This window comes from Ornithorhynchus anatinus, chromosome 8, assembly GCF_004115215.2.
Source record: "Ornithorhynchus anatinus isolate Pmale09 chromosome 8, mOrnAna1.pri.v4, whole genome shotgun sequence".
Classification (NCBI taxonomy): Eukaryota; Metazoa; Chordata; class Mammalia; order Monotremata; family Ornithorhynchidae; genus Ornithorhynchus; species Ornithorhynchus anatinus.
The window spans coordinates 62,910,547-62,925,386 of NC_041735.1; the positions used below are offsets into that span (position 1 = coordinate 62,910,547).

Genomic DNA, 14,840 nt, shown 5'->3' on the forward strand with positions numbered 1-14,840 from the left:
GAGAAAACACTCACTAAATACTCTTGATTCATTGAAAATGCTAGAAAAATCCAAAATCGCATTTAGAGCTTTTGTGGCCTCAAAACAATGTGTTGATGTAAAAGCTTCCTGGTTCAGAAGAAACTATATAACCTACAGTTTCTGCTTTTACATGTGTAGTCAGCACACTTTTGGGGATATCCAAAAAAATGGCCATCATGAAAACAGGTTGAATGGGACTTGGAAACATCCAAAGCTAAATAGAAAAGATAGAAGATTTAAATCATCCAATTTGCGTTTCTCTCCTAAAAAAAAAAAAAGAACTCACCTGTAGTAATAAAAACACTTTCACCCAATCATATAAAGACAAATCAGCGTCTGGGCAAATCAAATGCCTTGATTTAAGCTTACCTGGACTTGGCCTCATGCCCATCTTTGAAAAAAACAACTCCTTCAAAGTGTTCTTTTCCCAGTGCCTAAAAGCATTCCTTCAGGATGGTGGGATTCTTAATGCTCAGTTCTGCAGAAGAGGAAACTGTTTCACTACAGAAAAGCTTTCACTTGACAGAAATTGGAAAGGTATTTTTGTTCGTGATATTCAAATGCAGGGTTTGTGGGTGGGTCTGAGGTGTGTTCAAGAGCATAAAAAGGCTGGCTGAACCCACGGCTCGGCTCACTCTGGACCACGGAAGTCTTTCCTAACTTCTCATTCAAGTGGGAGGGGAAACAAGGTAAGCCTGCTGGCCTTTGTTCAGAAACACGCCTCCAGCTGGGTGAGCTTTGTACTTGGGCGTTGGGCAGGGGAGAAGAATAAAGAATGAGTCGATTCCAAGAGCAGTGTAGCTTCCTTCACTGAGAGGCAAAAACAAGTGGGATATATGTTTTCTCGAGCAGGTTTAAAAATTGGGAATTTTTGTTGGGTACAGATAAGTGTTAGCCTTTTGAAGCTCTCCTACCCACCCAAAGGCTAAATGTATTGGAATTTCCGCCTCACGTGGTTTTCTTTTTTCTCCATCTTCTTCCTGATTGAGTCTCAGTAGTAAATGTGTTCCTGGTTAAACCACAAGTATCTTGGTTCTCCCAGGAGAGCTGAATCTGATTTCTCACCTTGGAATGTACCATCCCGGCTCAGGGAAAACTTTTTTTTTTAAGCAAACTTTGTACCGGTTGCTCTTTCGATGCAGTAGAGGCTGGTCTGAAACTCTCGGTCCAAAGAGAGCCATCCGACCCAGACCTAAGGGAGGCTTTTGGGGTAAAATGCTGTAGATGGGGTGGCTGAAGCCATTTAATTACACCTGCCAATGAGCAGAAAAACTAGCACTAGAGTCAGTTGTTGCTCATGAGTCAGACAGTATGTAGATTGGGCCATCTGCCCAGGTAAATAATGGATGAAAGCTCAAAACCTTCAGATGTTTTCAAACATTGGCCATTCACCCGGAAATGTCCTGAGAAAGAATCAATCAGATGTATTTCTGGAGAGCTTCCTGTGTGCTGGATGCTATTCTGAGAGCTTGGAAGAGTACAGTAGAACAGACACAGCAGAAACAAAAGGCCAGCTCTGCAAGGAGAGGTGACTTAGTGGAAAGGACATAGGATGGGAATGTGAGGGTCTGGATTCTAATCCTAGTTCTGTCACTGGTCTGCTGGGTGACTTTGAGCAGGTTACTTAACCTCTCTGAGCCTCAGTTTCCTCATCTGTGAAATGGGGATAGTAATTCATGCCTCTTCCTTCCTCCCAGAAATGCTGTGAAGACAAAATAAGATAGGTAATGTAAAACTGGTTGTGGAAGGTGGAATAAGTGGAACAAATTCAAGGTGTAAATTCTAAAACTCAGAGGCTTGGATTATAGAAACATTGAATTATAACAGACTTGTCCAAGTTAAATTCCTGAAAAGATACTTGACTTGGGGAATGTTGCGAGTTGGACTTACTAAGGGAAACATCCAAGGAGGAAGATGACATCAGTTCTTAAGTACTGAGGGCATGAGAACAGATGAAACTTTCCTTCTTTGCTCTTTTAGGTCTTCGTAAGTAAAGACATTCTGTGACTGCCGTGTTTTCAGAGAAAATAGTGGGGCAATTTCAGAACCACATAATCATCTGGCATTAGAAATTTGGTGTGGGCTTCTTTTGTCCCCTAAGATGTTCCAAATATTCAATTTCCTTTTTAGGTCCTAATCTGCTCCAGGAAACTTGATTAAATTCAACGTTATGCCAAACCAATGTTCCAGATTTACTTTTGTAACACATCTCGGATTGTTCCACTTTACAGACTCTTGGGGTTATATTTTAAGGATTTCATTTAGTTTTTTTTTCCCTACCCTGTAGAGGGGTCCTCCCCATTTATCCATTCAATCATTTATTGAGTGCTTACTAGGTGCAAAGCCCCGTGCTAAGCGCTTGAGCACTGTACTAAATGCTCCGACAGATGGGAATGGCACCCTGCTGATTTAGTTTTCACTCTTTTCTTTTTCCTGTTCATCTCTTCTTGTAAAGGTGCTTGTTTTAGTTCATGTCCTTACCCATCGGTACATCCTTTCTAATTGGAAAACTAGATTCTAAGCTCCTTGAGCGCAGGGATCATGTCTATCAACTCTATCCTATTGTATTCTCCCAACCACTTAGTACAGTGCTCTGTGCTCAAGAAACACTCAAAAAATAGTTTAACTGAAATGGCTGCAAGGAGGGGGAGTGAACTTATGTGAAGGATATGGGAAGTGAAAGAAGTTATTCAAACGATCAGATGGAGGTGTTTTATGAATCAGGATCTTTCCCTCATATTGGCCTCCAGGGGGTTGTAGTCACGACTGTGTGTTCACTGATTACATTTCAGTCTGTGGAATAAGGCCACTTGTTCTAACTGACCAATTTTTGGCTTATTGACCATTTCTCTCTAGCCTCGTATTCTCAGTGGTGTAGACGAAGAGCATCCGATTAATTTAACCTGATAGTTCTCACTGAATCCTACTGATGAGATTTAATCTTGATACTTTTAAAGGGGAATCTTGTTTTTTTTTTTTGTTTGTTTGTTTGCTTTATTCACCTTCTCAGTGTTTGCCATGGAGAAAATTTTCCTGTCAGTGTTCCTGGTCCTCGTGGCTGTCTCTCATACTCTGGCTAAAGACATTTCTTCCAAAACCGGAGGGAAAAAGGAAGTAAAGAATACCCACACAAAATTTCCCCAGACTCTCTCCAGAGGTAAAGGATTTCACGGCTTATTCCTCTACAATCGGCCTTTTTCCTGTTCTCCCTCATAATCCTGGACTGGATCATTTCCTTTAGTGGGCAGCAACTTTAAATGTATGAAAAACTATATTTTTTTTTTCTGTCTAGGCTGGGGGGATAATCTTTTCTGGACTCAGACGTATGAAGAAGCCTTATACAAATCCAAAAGCAGGTAAATCAAAGTCTAAACGGGATTTTCTTCTATGTCAAAAGGCCTCGGTATGGCCACCCAGTGTTTTTTATTTTATTTTTTAAAGTATTCAACCCTATGATCGATCATGAAGCAAAGGTATCATTAATATTAAAATTGGATCATGAAGCAAAGGTATTATTAACCATGCCTTTTGTAGGTGATATCATGCAGGTATCCTCAGATAATCTTTGGAGTCATTTATGAGACTTTTTTCCTTTTTTAGCAACAAACCGCTGATGATTATCCACCATTTGGAGGAATGTCCACACAGCCAAGGTAATTTCATATTTCTGATTCTTGGGGAAAATCTGCCTTAAGTGACGAAAGTGTCTTTTAATATTCAAGGGCCCTAAAAAAAAAAACCTCCCATAGTCTCGAAGGCCATCAGAATTGAAACATTAAATTTTGCTGTTCATTGGAAATGCATTCTCTGAGTTTGCTGGAAATATGTCCCACTGAAAAGAAAATCCTGCGGTCATACTTAGTGGTACAAAACTTGACAGCATGTTTTTCCAAGCAACGCTGGGAAATTTGAAACGGCAATTTTGGTTGCAGGCTCTTATGGATCAGCAGATAGCTGCCTTTCAAAGACTGTACAGATGGGGTAATTTTGGTTAGCAGTGTCATGCCTCCTCATTGTTTCAGGGTGCCCCGACTGACGGGTGCTGCCTGAGGCGAGCTTTGTGCTATCCTCTTCATCTTTGCCACCTGCTCGAACTCAGGGTAGCAGTGAGGACTAATAGATAGAGCACATCGCTTGGAGTCAGGATGCCTGAGTTCTAAACCCAGCTAGCCCACTTGCCTGTTGTGTGACCTTATGCAAGTCATTTGATTTATCAGTGACTCAGTTTCCTAATCTGTAAAATGGGGATTCAATACTTGTTTTCCCTCCTCTTGAGGCTGTGAGCCCCATGTAGGACAGGGATTGTGTCTGATCTGTTTTTTTGTTTGTTTTTGTATTTATTGTATCTACCCCATTGCTTAAAGCAGCGTGGCTCAGTGGAAAGAGCCCGGGCTTGGGAGTCAGAGGTAATGGGTTCTAACCCTAGCTCTGCCGCTTTCCAGCTGTGTGACTTGGGGCAAGTCACTTAACTTCTCTGTTCCTCAGTTACCTCCTTTGTAAAATGGAGATTAAAACTGTGAGCCCCACGTGGGACAACCTGATCACCTTGTAAATAATAATAATAGTGGTATTTGTTAAGCGCTTACTATGTGCCGAGCACTTTTCTAAGCGCTGGGGTAGACACAGGGGAATCCGGTTGTCCCACGTGGGGCTCACAGTCTTAATCCCCATTTTTTACAGATGAGGTAACTGAGGCACCGAGAAGTTAAGTGACTTGCCCAAAGTCACACAGCTGACAAGTGGCCGAGCCGGGATTCGAACCCGTGACCTCTGACTCCAAAGCCCGTGCTCTTTCCACTGAGCCACATTGTATCTACCCCAGTGCTTGGCACATTGCAAGTACTCAACAAATACCCCACAATTATTACTTTAGGCACTTACCCTTAATCTCTATGAGGTGACAGTGGGGTTGTAAATCAGATAGTAGAGATGATGGTTAGATGGCCCAAATGATCCGTCAAGTCAGGCTGGTCATCATGGACATCATGAAAGTTGGGATTAAAGATGGGGCTCCCCAAGTCAATTTCCTTGTCTGCCCCATTCTCTCCCCCAAAATGCTACTCATTCCAAGCATCTGTTTTGTTCTGTAGCTTGCCATAAATGGCTATTTTCAGAAAAACTGTCCATATCCCATGCAGTTCAACCACAGATCAGCAATTCTGACAGGTTGATTTGAGAATAAAAAAAAGTGTTTATTTTAAAACATTTATCATCGAGTCAGAATTCTTAAAGGCATACATTTCTTAGAGCCAAATGGATGCTTAGAATCTCTTTCATTTCATTCTAGCTCTGAAGAAAGTGTTTGCCGAAAGCAATGAAATCCAGAAAATGGCAGAAAAGTTTGTTCTTCTGAATCTTATCGTAAGTTGAACTTAAATGCTTTCCTTATTCATAGGGAGTCCTAGTTTTGGTGTCTCTGAAGAGGTGGGGGAAGCAGCATGGCATAGTGGATAGAGCCCGGAGGTCATGAGTTCTAATCCTGGCTCCACCACTTGTCTGCTGCGGGACCTTGGACAAGTCACTTCACTTCTCTGGGCCTCATTATCTCATTTGGAAAATGGGGATTAAGACTGTGAGCCCCCACAAGGGATAACCTGACTACCTCATATCCATCCCAGCACTTAAAATAGTGCTTGGCACATAGTAAGTGCTTAACAGATACCATAATTATTATTTCCCAGATTTTCTTTAAATCTGATTCCACTATTTCCATACATTACCTGGTGGTCAGTTAGACCATAACCCACAACCCATACTGGAGCCCCAAAGGATGGGTCTTCAGAGACTGAAATTCCCTCAGTAGTCTCACCCCTCCCACCGGCTTAATTTAGTGATTAGAAATCCCCACCAAGTTTAAGCATTTTGTGTGCTGCTTTTATTTCTTACAGTTCAGTTGCTATTAATCTATGTTAAATACGATACCGTATTAAGCGATGGGATAGAAACAAGAAACTCAAGTTGGACATAGTCCCTGTCCCAAATGGAGTTCAAAGTCTATGTAGGAGGGAGTAGGATTTGATCCCCATTTTACAGATGAGGAAACTGAGGCATAGAGAAGTTAAGTGACTGGCTCAAGGTCACACAGCAGACAAGTGGTGGAATCGGGGTCATAACCCAGGTCCTCTGACTCCCAGGCCCATGCTCTTTCCAGTAGACCACACTACTTTCAGTGGTCTCCAGGAAATGGAGAATGGACTAACCTAAAGTACTATTTTCATTCCAGTATGAAACAACTGACAAGCACCTTTCACCCGACGGTCAATATGTCCCAAGAATTATGTTCATTGGTGAGTAAAACGGCTCCCTTTTAAGTTACTAAATTTGAGGACAGGATTTTGCCTAGGCTGGCAGGTTTAGCGTGCTCAAACACAATCACAAACATTTTGAGTGGCTGAAATGGAACCCATTTTGATTGACTCTGGTTGTTTTAAAAGCCATTTTGAAAACAGTCAAAGTAGCTGCAACAGATGCCAGTTGGAAGGGAGAAAAAATGTCAAATAGGAATGTCTTAAAGCTGCATTTCCCTAATTGAAGAGAATCGGGCAAATGGTAAGAACAGTAAGAGCAGACGCTTTTGTGCCACCTGTTTCTGAATTCACCCAGTTCTAGGACAGGGGTTGCATTCTCAAAAAATCCCCTGCATTATGAACTGACATCATAGTACATGCCATGTCCACTGTCTCCTTCATGTGCAGAACCATTTTTTTTTTTCCTGGCACTACATAACACTGTATCCAGGCTTTATTGTTAGAAGTAGAAAATTACTTAATTCCCTAATAGCGTTCCAGCCAGAATGCTTAATGGAAAAATGTCTGCTGGTGGGTCTAGAAGGACATTCGTGGGCTGTACTGAGCAGCCTGAAATCTCAAACCCACTAACCCTGTGTGTTTAAAAACTAATCAAGCTCTGGGTTTTTACAGTCTCTAGACTGTAAGCTCATTGTAGTCAGGGAACGTCTTCAAACTCTATTATACTGTACTCTCCCAAGGACTCAGTGCAGTGGTCTGCACACAGTAGAGCTCAGTAAATATGATTGATTTCCTCCCCCAATTCTAATCCTAATTCTAATCCCATTCAAGCCTTTCAATCAGTGAGTGTCAACAAAACACTTACTACGTGCTAGCACCGTACTAAGTGCTTGGGAGAGTACACAGGATTAGCAGAGAGCAAGTCTATCCCTGGCCCATAGCAAGTTTTCATGTGAGAACTATAGTGTTAATGGTCTGTACTACCCCCAAACATGCCTAACTAGCCTCTCCACATGCTAAGAGAATGGCGAGCGTCCCCCGTTGCTATTTGAGCCCTTTTAAACCAGGAGGTTTAAGAGACTTATTACAACTTTCACATCACTGCACAGTTCTTGCAGTAAGGTTTTTGTGACTTATTTTGGCACCTGTCTGTCTCGCCCAACATTGCGTATAAACAGATGGAACTGCCCTGTTTTTCCAAAGAAAGGGAGGTGAAAAAGATGTAGGCATCTCACTCCATATGCTGAGAATCTAAACCTCCCTTTCGTTTGCTTTCGCAGACCCTTCCCTGACCGTGAGAGCCGACATCACTGGGAGATATTCCAATCGCCTCTACGCTTATGAGCCTTCGGATGCTGCCTTGTGTAAGTAATGCCTTTTCCCGAACGAACTCAGAGAACAGTTCCAAATAAATGAATGTCCTCTCCTGGGCCTCGTTCGTGTCCTCTCTAATGATGCTGATGAAATCCTTTCTCTTTGTAGAGTGTATTTTATTTTCAGAAGAGCTTTCCCATCAATTATCTCATTTCCTCTTCATAGCTTCCCTTGGAGGTAGGGAGGGAAGAACTGTATTACCCCCATTTCACAGAAGAGAAAGAGGAGCAATAAATGACTTTCCAGTTTTGACTGAAGGTTAGGGGTAAAGCTGAGGCCACTGCCTTCTAGAATGAAAGCTCCTCCCTTTAGGCTAAAGTCCCTGAGGTCTGGGAACAGGCCTACCAACTCTTACATTGTACTCTCCAAAATGCTTAGTCAATCATATTTGTTGAGCATTTACTAATGGCAGAGCACTGTACTGAGCACTTGGGAGAATACAATAGAACATACATTCCTCTTCCCACAGTGAGCTTAGAGTCTTGAGGGGGAGACAGACATTACTATAAACTACAGATATGTTCATAAGTGCTGTGGGGCTGGGAGAGGGATGAACAAAGGGAGCAAGTCAGGGTGATATAGAAGAGAGTTGAAGAAAAGTAAAAAGAGGCCTTCTTGGAGGAGAAGTGTCTTCAGTAAGGCTTTGAAGGGGGTAAGAGTCATTGTCTGTCAGATGTGAGGAGGGAGGATGTTCCAGGCCAGAGGCAGGACATGTGGCGAGAGGTCGGCGGTGAGATAGAGCGAGATCGAGGTACCGGTGAGAAGATTAGCATTAGAGGAGTGAAGGGTGTGGGGTGGGCTGTAGTAGAGCAGAGATGGGAGGTAGGAAGGGGCAAGGTGATTGAGTGCTTTAAAACCAGTGGTGAGGAGTTTCTGATTGATGCAGAGGTGGATGGGCAACCAGTGCTCTGCACCCAGTAAGCGCTCAGTAAATACCAGTGATTGCTTGCCCCAGTCCTCTGGCTTCTCGACCCTTTCCATTAGACAGTAGACTGGGCCTATGAACACCAGCTGCTCTAGGAGCTTTTTCATAGGCAGGCTTTTATTTCCATAGGAATAAAATACATTCCATCTAGGACTGTTAGAATTGTTATCCCAGGAACCTGGTGGTGGTGGGGAATATTTGCATATTATTTTGCCAATATAGATATAATCACATTTGCGGGTTTCCGATCAAAACCCTCAATCCAAGTCCATGAGTTAAACTAGCAGCAGGGTCATTTCTGCTGGCTCCTCAGCCTACCACACTAATTGCACTCTCGCCTCACTCTACCTCCTGCCTGTAACCCGCCACCCTACTCTATCAGTCGACAGATAGGAACAGGAATAGGTGGGGAGCTGAGACCTATCTTGAGTGGACAGTGCCTGGCTTGGAGGTAGTGACCGGTCCTTTCATTAAATGGGCGGGAGATAGAACGGGTGAAAAGAGAGCAACAGTCCCCCTGTTCTGCTCTGATAAGGGTTGGCCCATTTCATTAAGCATAATTACAATCATAGCAGTACCTTGGAATGAAAATACATTTCTTACTGTGTCTTCCTTTTAGTGCTGGATAACATGAAGAAAGCTCTGAAGCTGCTGAAGACCGAACTGTAAAAAATAAAACCGATCGAAAGGTTGACAGGCAGGATACCTGTTCCTTTTCCACCAAGTCTTCTTGGAGCCCAGAAGGGTGATTTTTAGCTTAATCCGAGGAAGGCAGGCGCACTGGTCCCTGGTCAAACTAGGATTATGGTTTAATGTTGTAGTAGTTCTTTTTTTTACCGACTACTTTTAAAAAGTTTCATTGTATGCTTCAACAGTAAGCCATGATTATTTTTTTAATAAATCCTCTTTGGGGGTGTTCAAGCTATTCAGTTTTTACTTGGTCTTTCACTAATCAACTTTAAGTGCCTCCCTGAGACTGTAAACACTACCCTGAGGGCAGGAGGAGGATCCTGGACAAAACATGTTAAGCACTTAATACACTGCTTTCCCCATGGAAAGAATTCAATAAATGCTGCATTGATGATGAACCATGTATGTGGCCACTTGTATCACCAATACATAGTTGTTAAAGGCAGTCATAGGTGATTAGCTCCCGGCACCATATCGTACTCTCCCAAGCGCTTAGTACAGTGCTCTGCACACAGTAAGTGCTTAATAAATGCAATTGACTGACTCTCCCAACCGCTCTGTACTTTGTACAAAGTGCTCGATAAATGCCATTGTCTGAGAGATGGATGGATAAACGTGGCTCGGTGGAAAGAGCCCGGGCTTGGGGGTCAGAGGTCATGGGTTCGAATTCCAGCTCTGCCACTTGTCAGCTGTGTGATTGTGGGCAAGTCACTTAACTTCTCTGTGCCTCAGTTACCTCATCTGTAAAATGGGGATGAAGACTGTGAGCCTCACGTGGGACAATCTGATTACCCTGTATCTACCCCAGCGCTTAGAACAGTGCTCTGCACATAGTAAGCACTTAAATACATTATTATAAACCTGGCATAATATTGAAGCGGTTGAAGCCCCCTCCTTCCTTAATGATGGAAAGGGGAGGATTTGCTAGCCAGTCAATGGCAGGAGATTTGGCAGTTACTATGTTGCAGGCCACCTGTAATCAAAAGCCCAAGTTGCCCATTCTTTTTGCTCAACTGACACAAGACAGTGATGTCCGTATCATTAAAAGGCACATGGAGTCTGCTCTTTTTTGTAGAAACTGCCTTTTGTGTGGTATTGTATTTTCTTTCTTCATCCATGTCCCTGGTTTTTCCCAGGTGTCTGAGCCAGAGACTGGGGCCTTAACCGAGAATTTGGGGGGCAGTAAGCCACAGCGGTCTTCTCAAAAGCCAAGACCCGCTTTCCTGGTATTCTTGCATGAAGCTAAATAACTCCAAAGGTGAGAGTGTAATTTTCGGGGAACCTCAATCTGTCTGTGATTTGTTTCCCTTTTGATAAAACAAAAATGATAAAAAAAAAACCAACACAAAATGACTTTGTGAATCCCAATTCTCAAGCCAGCAGTGAGAGATCCTTTGAAAATCTCCCTCCAGAAAGGTGAAGCAGAATCACCAACCTCCGTGGACAACACCCACTTATAAATACAATTTTAGGGAGCGGAATATAAGAATCACACATTTGGAACAATGAGTCAAAGCAGTGTGAATGTTGCTCTTTCCCTATAGGAGCTTATTTTATGAATGAGTGGGCTATTTGGGGCAGTGGTTCGTCATCAGTAGCTGAGGTAAGATTGTCTTCAAGGGCGATTGACCAGCAATTTCACTCTAGATGTTCAAAGAGACAACCATGGCCACTAAATATTTTAGGGGAAGAAGATTGAATTTTTCTACCTAAACTGCTCTTTGTACCCCCATACCAGAGTTTCTTGAATGATATAAAGGTGGCTCTTTTTCACTTGTTTTGTCCATTGAAAGACATTTGTTCTTTTCTTCTCAGACGAATTCTGCACCTCACAGACTTCTGCTATTCTATCTAGTAGTGGGTTATTCATCCAGAGGCAATTAGCCCCCGATTAATCCAGGGCTGGTTGAAGCAAAAGAACAACAGCCTGGACTAGTGGACAGAACACAAGGTTAGGGAGTCAGAAAGCTTCTAATCCCAGTTCTGCCACATGCCTGCTATGTGACCTTAACCAAGTCACTTAACTTCTCTGTGCTTCAGAGTCATCATTTATGAAAACAGGGATAAGATACCTACTCCCTTTCCCTCTTAGACTGTGAGGCCTCCTCAGTGCAGAGGCTGTGTTTGGTCTTGATTTTATTGGATCTACACCAGCATTTAGTACTATGTGCTTGGCACCTAATAAGTGTTTAAATACCACAGTTATTAAGATACCTGGGTTCTAATCCCAGCTTCGCCCTTCAGGTCTCGGATAAATCACGTAAGGCCTCAAGACCTCAGTTTCTTCATCTGTAAAATGGGTATAAGATAGCTACCCTCCTTACTCTTTGGTTAAAAAGAATATCCAGCAGAGACAGCTTCCCACCTGAATACTTTGTATTTAACATCAGTGCTTATTATGAATAAAACGCTCTACTAAGGGCTTGTCTTATGGTTTCGAGTAATCTCGGACCCGCAGCGACACCATGGACACATCTAACCCAGAACCCCCCAACTCTATCTGCAATTGTTCTGGTAGTGGATCCATAGATCCACTTTTCTTCAGGTGTCACCCTTCTGGGCTCCTACCCTCAATTACAGAGCACTTTTGTGCATATTTGTCATTTATTTTAAAGTCCACCTCCCCCTCTAGACTGTGAGCTCGTTGTGGGTAGGGAATGTATCTGATGTTATATTGAACTCTCCCAAGCACTTAGTACAGCACTTTTACAGCATTTTTCTTGGTAAAAATCCGGAAGTGGTTTACCACCGCCTCCTTCCGCGCAGTCAACTCGAATCTCCGCCTTCGAGTCTCTCCCATGCAGCTGCTGCCCAGCACAAGTGAATTTTGACTTGTAGCAGATTGCCTTCCGCTCTCTAACCCCTGCCCAAGCTAGGAATGGAATGGATATGCCTCTTTTTGATTCACATAGTCGAGATTGGAAGAGTACTGGAACTCTACAGGTGTGACCCTGAGAGGGGGCTAAGGGCTTACTCAGTACCTTAATCATCAGCAACTATATTACCCTTTAGAACACAAAATTTACTCATCTGTTATCACAAGGATATACAGCAGCTAAATATTACCAACCCCAGAACTATGAAAATAATTCAGTCACACAGCTGACAAGTGGCAGAGCCGGAATTCCAAACAAATACCAACATTATTATTATTATCTGCTCCAAGAGGCCTTCCCCGATTAAGCCCTCTTTTCCTTATTCCCTCCTGCACCATCGAGACACTTGAATCTGTTCCCTTTAAGCATTTCATGTTCACCCTACCCTCAATTATAGAGCACTTTCGTGCATATTTGTCATTTATTTTAAAGTCCATCTCCCCCTCTAGACTATGTGCTCGCTGTGGGTAGGGAATCTATCTGATGTTATATTGAACTGTCCCAAGCACTTAGTACAGCACTTTGCCCACAGTAAATGCTCAATAAATACGATTGAATGAATGGTAGATAGGGAACAAGTCTACCAACTCTGTTGTACTCTCCCAAGTCCAGTGCTCTGCCCACAGTAAATGCTCAATAAATATTATTAATTGACCTTGGACTTTGAGCTCTTTGTGGAGTAGGGCCTGGGTCTGACCTGATTCTCATCTCACCTAACGTTTAGAACATTGCAACCGCTTAATAAATACCATCTGCATTACTGCACACAAAAGAATGATTCAAGTTTCTGAAATTCTATTCAGAATTACGAGCTACTTAAAGGAAGTGTGAGGGAGGGACAAGGAACTAAAAAAAGGCAGTGTCACATTTCTGTTGGTTTTCCGGCTGTGAGCTGGCTGAGGCATTGTGCTGCTGTTTGCAGATGAGGTAATCTTTAAAAAAGAAATCTTACCCCCTAGCCTGTAACCTGTTTTAATATAATAGATTTACTTATCCATTATAGGGTTATGTGAAACAATTTTAGCTAAAAATAGAACCCTAATACCAAATGTTTTCATTATTGTATAGTCAGATGCCTAGAGTAGTCTCATCCAAAGGTAGTGTTAAAATAATTACAATATTCATTAAGCACATATGTGTCAAGCACTGTGCTAACTGCTGGGATAGATTCAGGTAATCAGTTTGAATATGGTCCTTGTCTCACAAGGGACCAACAGTCTAATGGGAAAGAGGTGTGAGCCTGTTGTTGGGTAGGGATTGCCTCTGTTGCTGAATTGTACTTTCCAAGCGCTTAGTACAGTGATCTGCACACAGCAAGTGCTCAATAAATATGAATGAATGAATAACATATTTAATCTCCATTTTATTCATTCATTCATTCATTCAATTATCTATTGGGCACTGTGTGCAGAGCACTGTACTAAGCACTTGGGAGTACAATATAATGAGCAGACATTCCCTACCCACGATGAGCTTTCAGTCTAGAGGGAAACTAGTTTCCCCATTTTACAGCTGAGGAAACTGAGGGACTGAAAAGTCAAGCGACATGAGTCATAGTCATGCCACTTGTCAGCTGTGTGACTGTGGGCAAGTCACTTCTCTGGGTCTCAGTTACCCCATCTGTAAAATGGGGATGAAGACTGTGAGCCCCACGTGGGACAACCTGATTACCTGTATCTACCCCAGCGCTTAGAACAGTGCTCTGCACTTAGTAAACGCTTAACAAATACCAACATTATTATTATTATTATGACCGAGTCCTATTCTCTTTCCACTAAGTCACGCTGCTTCTCCAGTGCGGTTCTTGAGGGTGTTTGTGGATAGATATATAGGCCATCGAGGGAGCAGTTATTGAATACCCATTTTAAAGATGAGGATACTGAGGCACAGAGAAGAGAAATGACTTTCACCCAGTCATGCAGCAGGGAAACAGTGTGGCCTAAAGTGACAGAGCTGGGGTTAGATCGTACACTCCTTATGGGCAGGGAATGTGTCTAACAACTCTGTTGTATTCTACTTTCCCAAGCGCTCAGTATAGTGCTCTGCACACAATAAACACTTAAATACCATTGGTTAATTGATTAGAACCCAGATACTCTGCCCCTCAGGCCTGTAGCCTTTCCATTATGCTACGCTGCTCCCTTATCGTTCTCCTCAAATAGATTATAAAGTCCTTGAGTTCAGGGGTCCATATGTCATGTCTACTTCAAGTATATGAAGAAAGGATAGAGAAACAGCGTGGCTCAGTGGAAAAAGCACGGGCTTGGGAGTCAGAGGTCATGGATTCGAATCATGGCTCTGCCACTTGTCAGCTGTGTGACTGTGGGCAAGTCACTTAACTTCTCTGTGCCTCAGTTCCCTCATCTGTAAAATGGGGATGAAGACTGTGAGCCTCACGTGGGACAACCTGATTACCCTGTATCTACCCCAGCACTTAGAACAGTGCTCTGCACATAGTAAAGGCTTTAACAAAAACAAAAACAAAAAAGCTCCAGCTCTGAATCCCACAGACACCTTCTGCTGGTGAGTAAGATCACACTTCATAGTAATAATGTTGATGATGATAATAATAATAGTATTGGTTAAGCACTTACTCGGCATCAATCACTTTACTAAGTGTTGGAGTAATTGCTAAATAATCAGATTGGACACAGTTCCTGTCCCACATGGGGCTCAAAAGTCTAAGAGGGAGTAGGATGCAATCCC

The 14,840-nt window shown here is 42.7% G+C and overlaps 1 protein-coding gene across 2 annotated transcripts; it reads left to right on the forward strand.

The window, feature by feature from the left end:
- Positions 1–666: 666 nt before the first annotated feature.
- LOC100081874 (anterior gradient protein 2 homolog) lies at positions 667–9,656 on the forward strand. Of its 2 annotated transcripts, none has more exons than XM_007661552.4 (8): positions 667–710; positions 3,032–3,178; positions 3,314–3,377; positions 3,622–3,674; positions 5,309–5,382; positions 6,245–6,308; positions 7,550–7,633; positions 9,188–9,656. In XM_007661552.4, the coding sequence occupies exons 2-8, from the start codon at positions 3,040–3,042 to the stop codon at positions 9,235–9,237; spliced, it is 528 nt and encodes a 175-aa protein (XP_007659742.1). In that variant the 5' UTR covers positions 667–710; positions 3,032–3,039; the 3' UTR covers positions 9,238–9,656. The 2 variants fall into 2 exon arrangements, with proteins under 2 accessions (XP_007659742.1, XP_028926675.1); XM_029070842.2 differs by lacking the exon at positions 667–710 and adding an exon at positions 1,461–1,549.
- Positions 9,657–14,840: the final 5,184 nt, after the last annotated feature.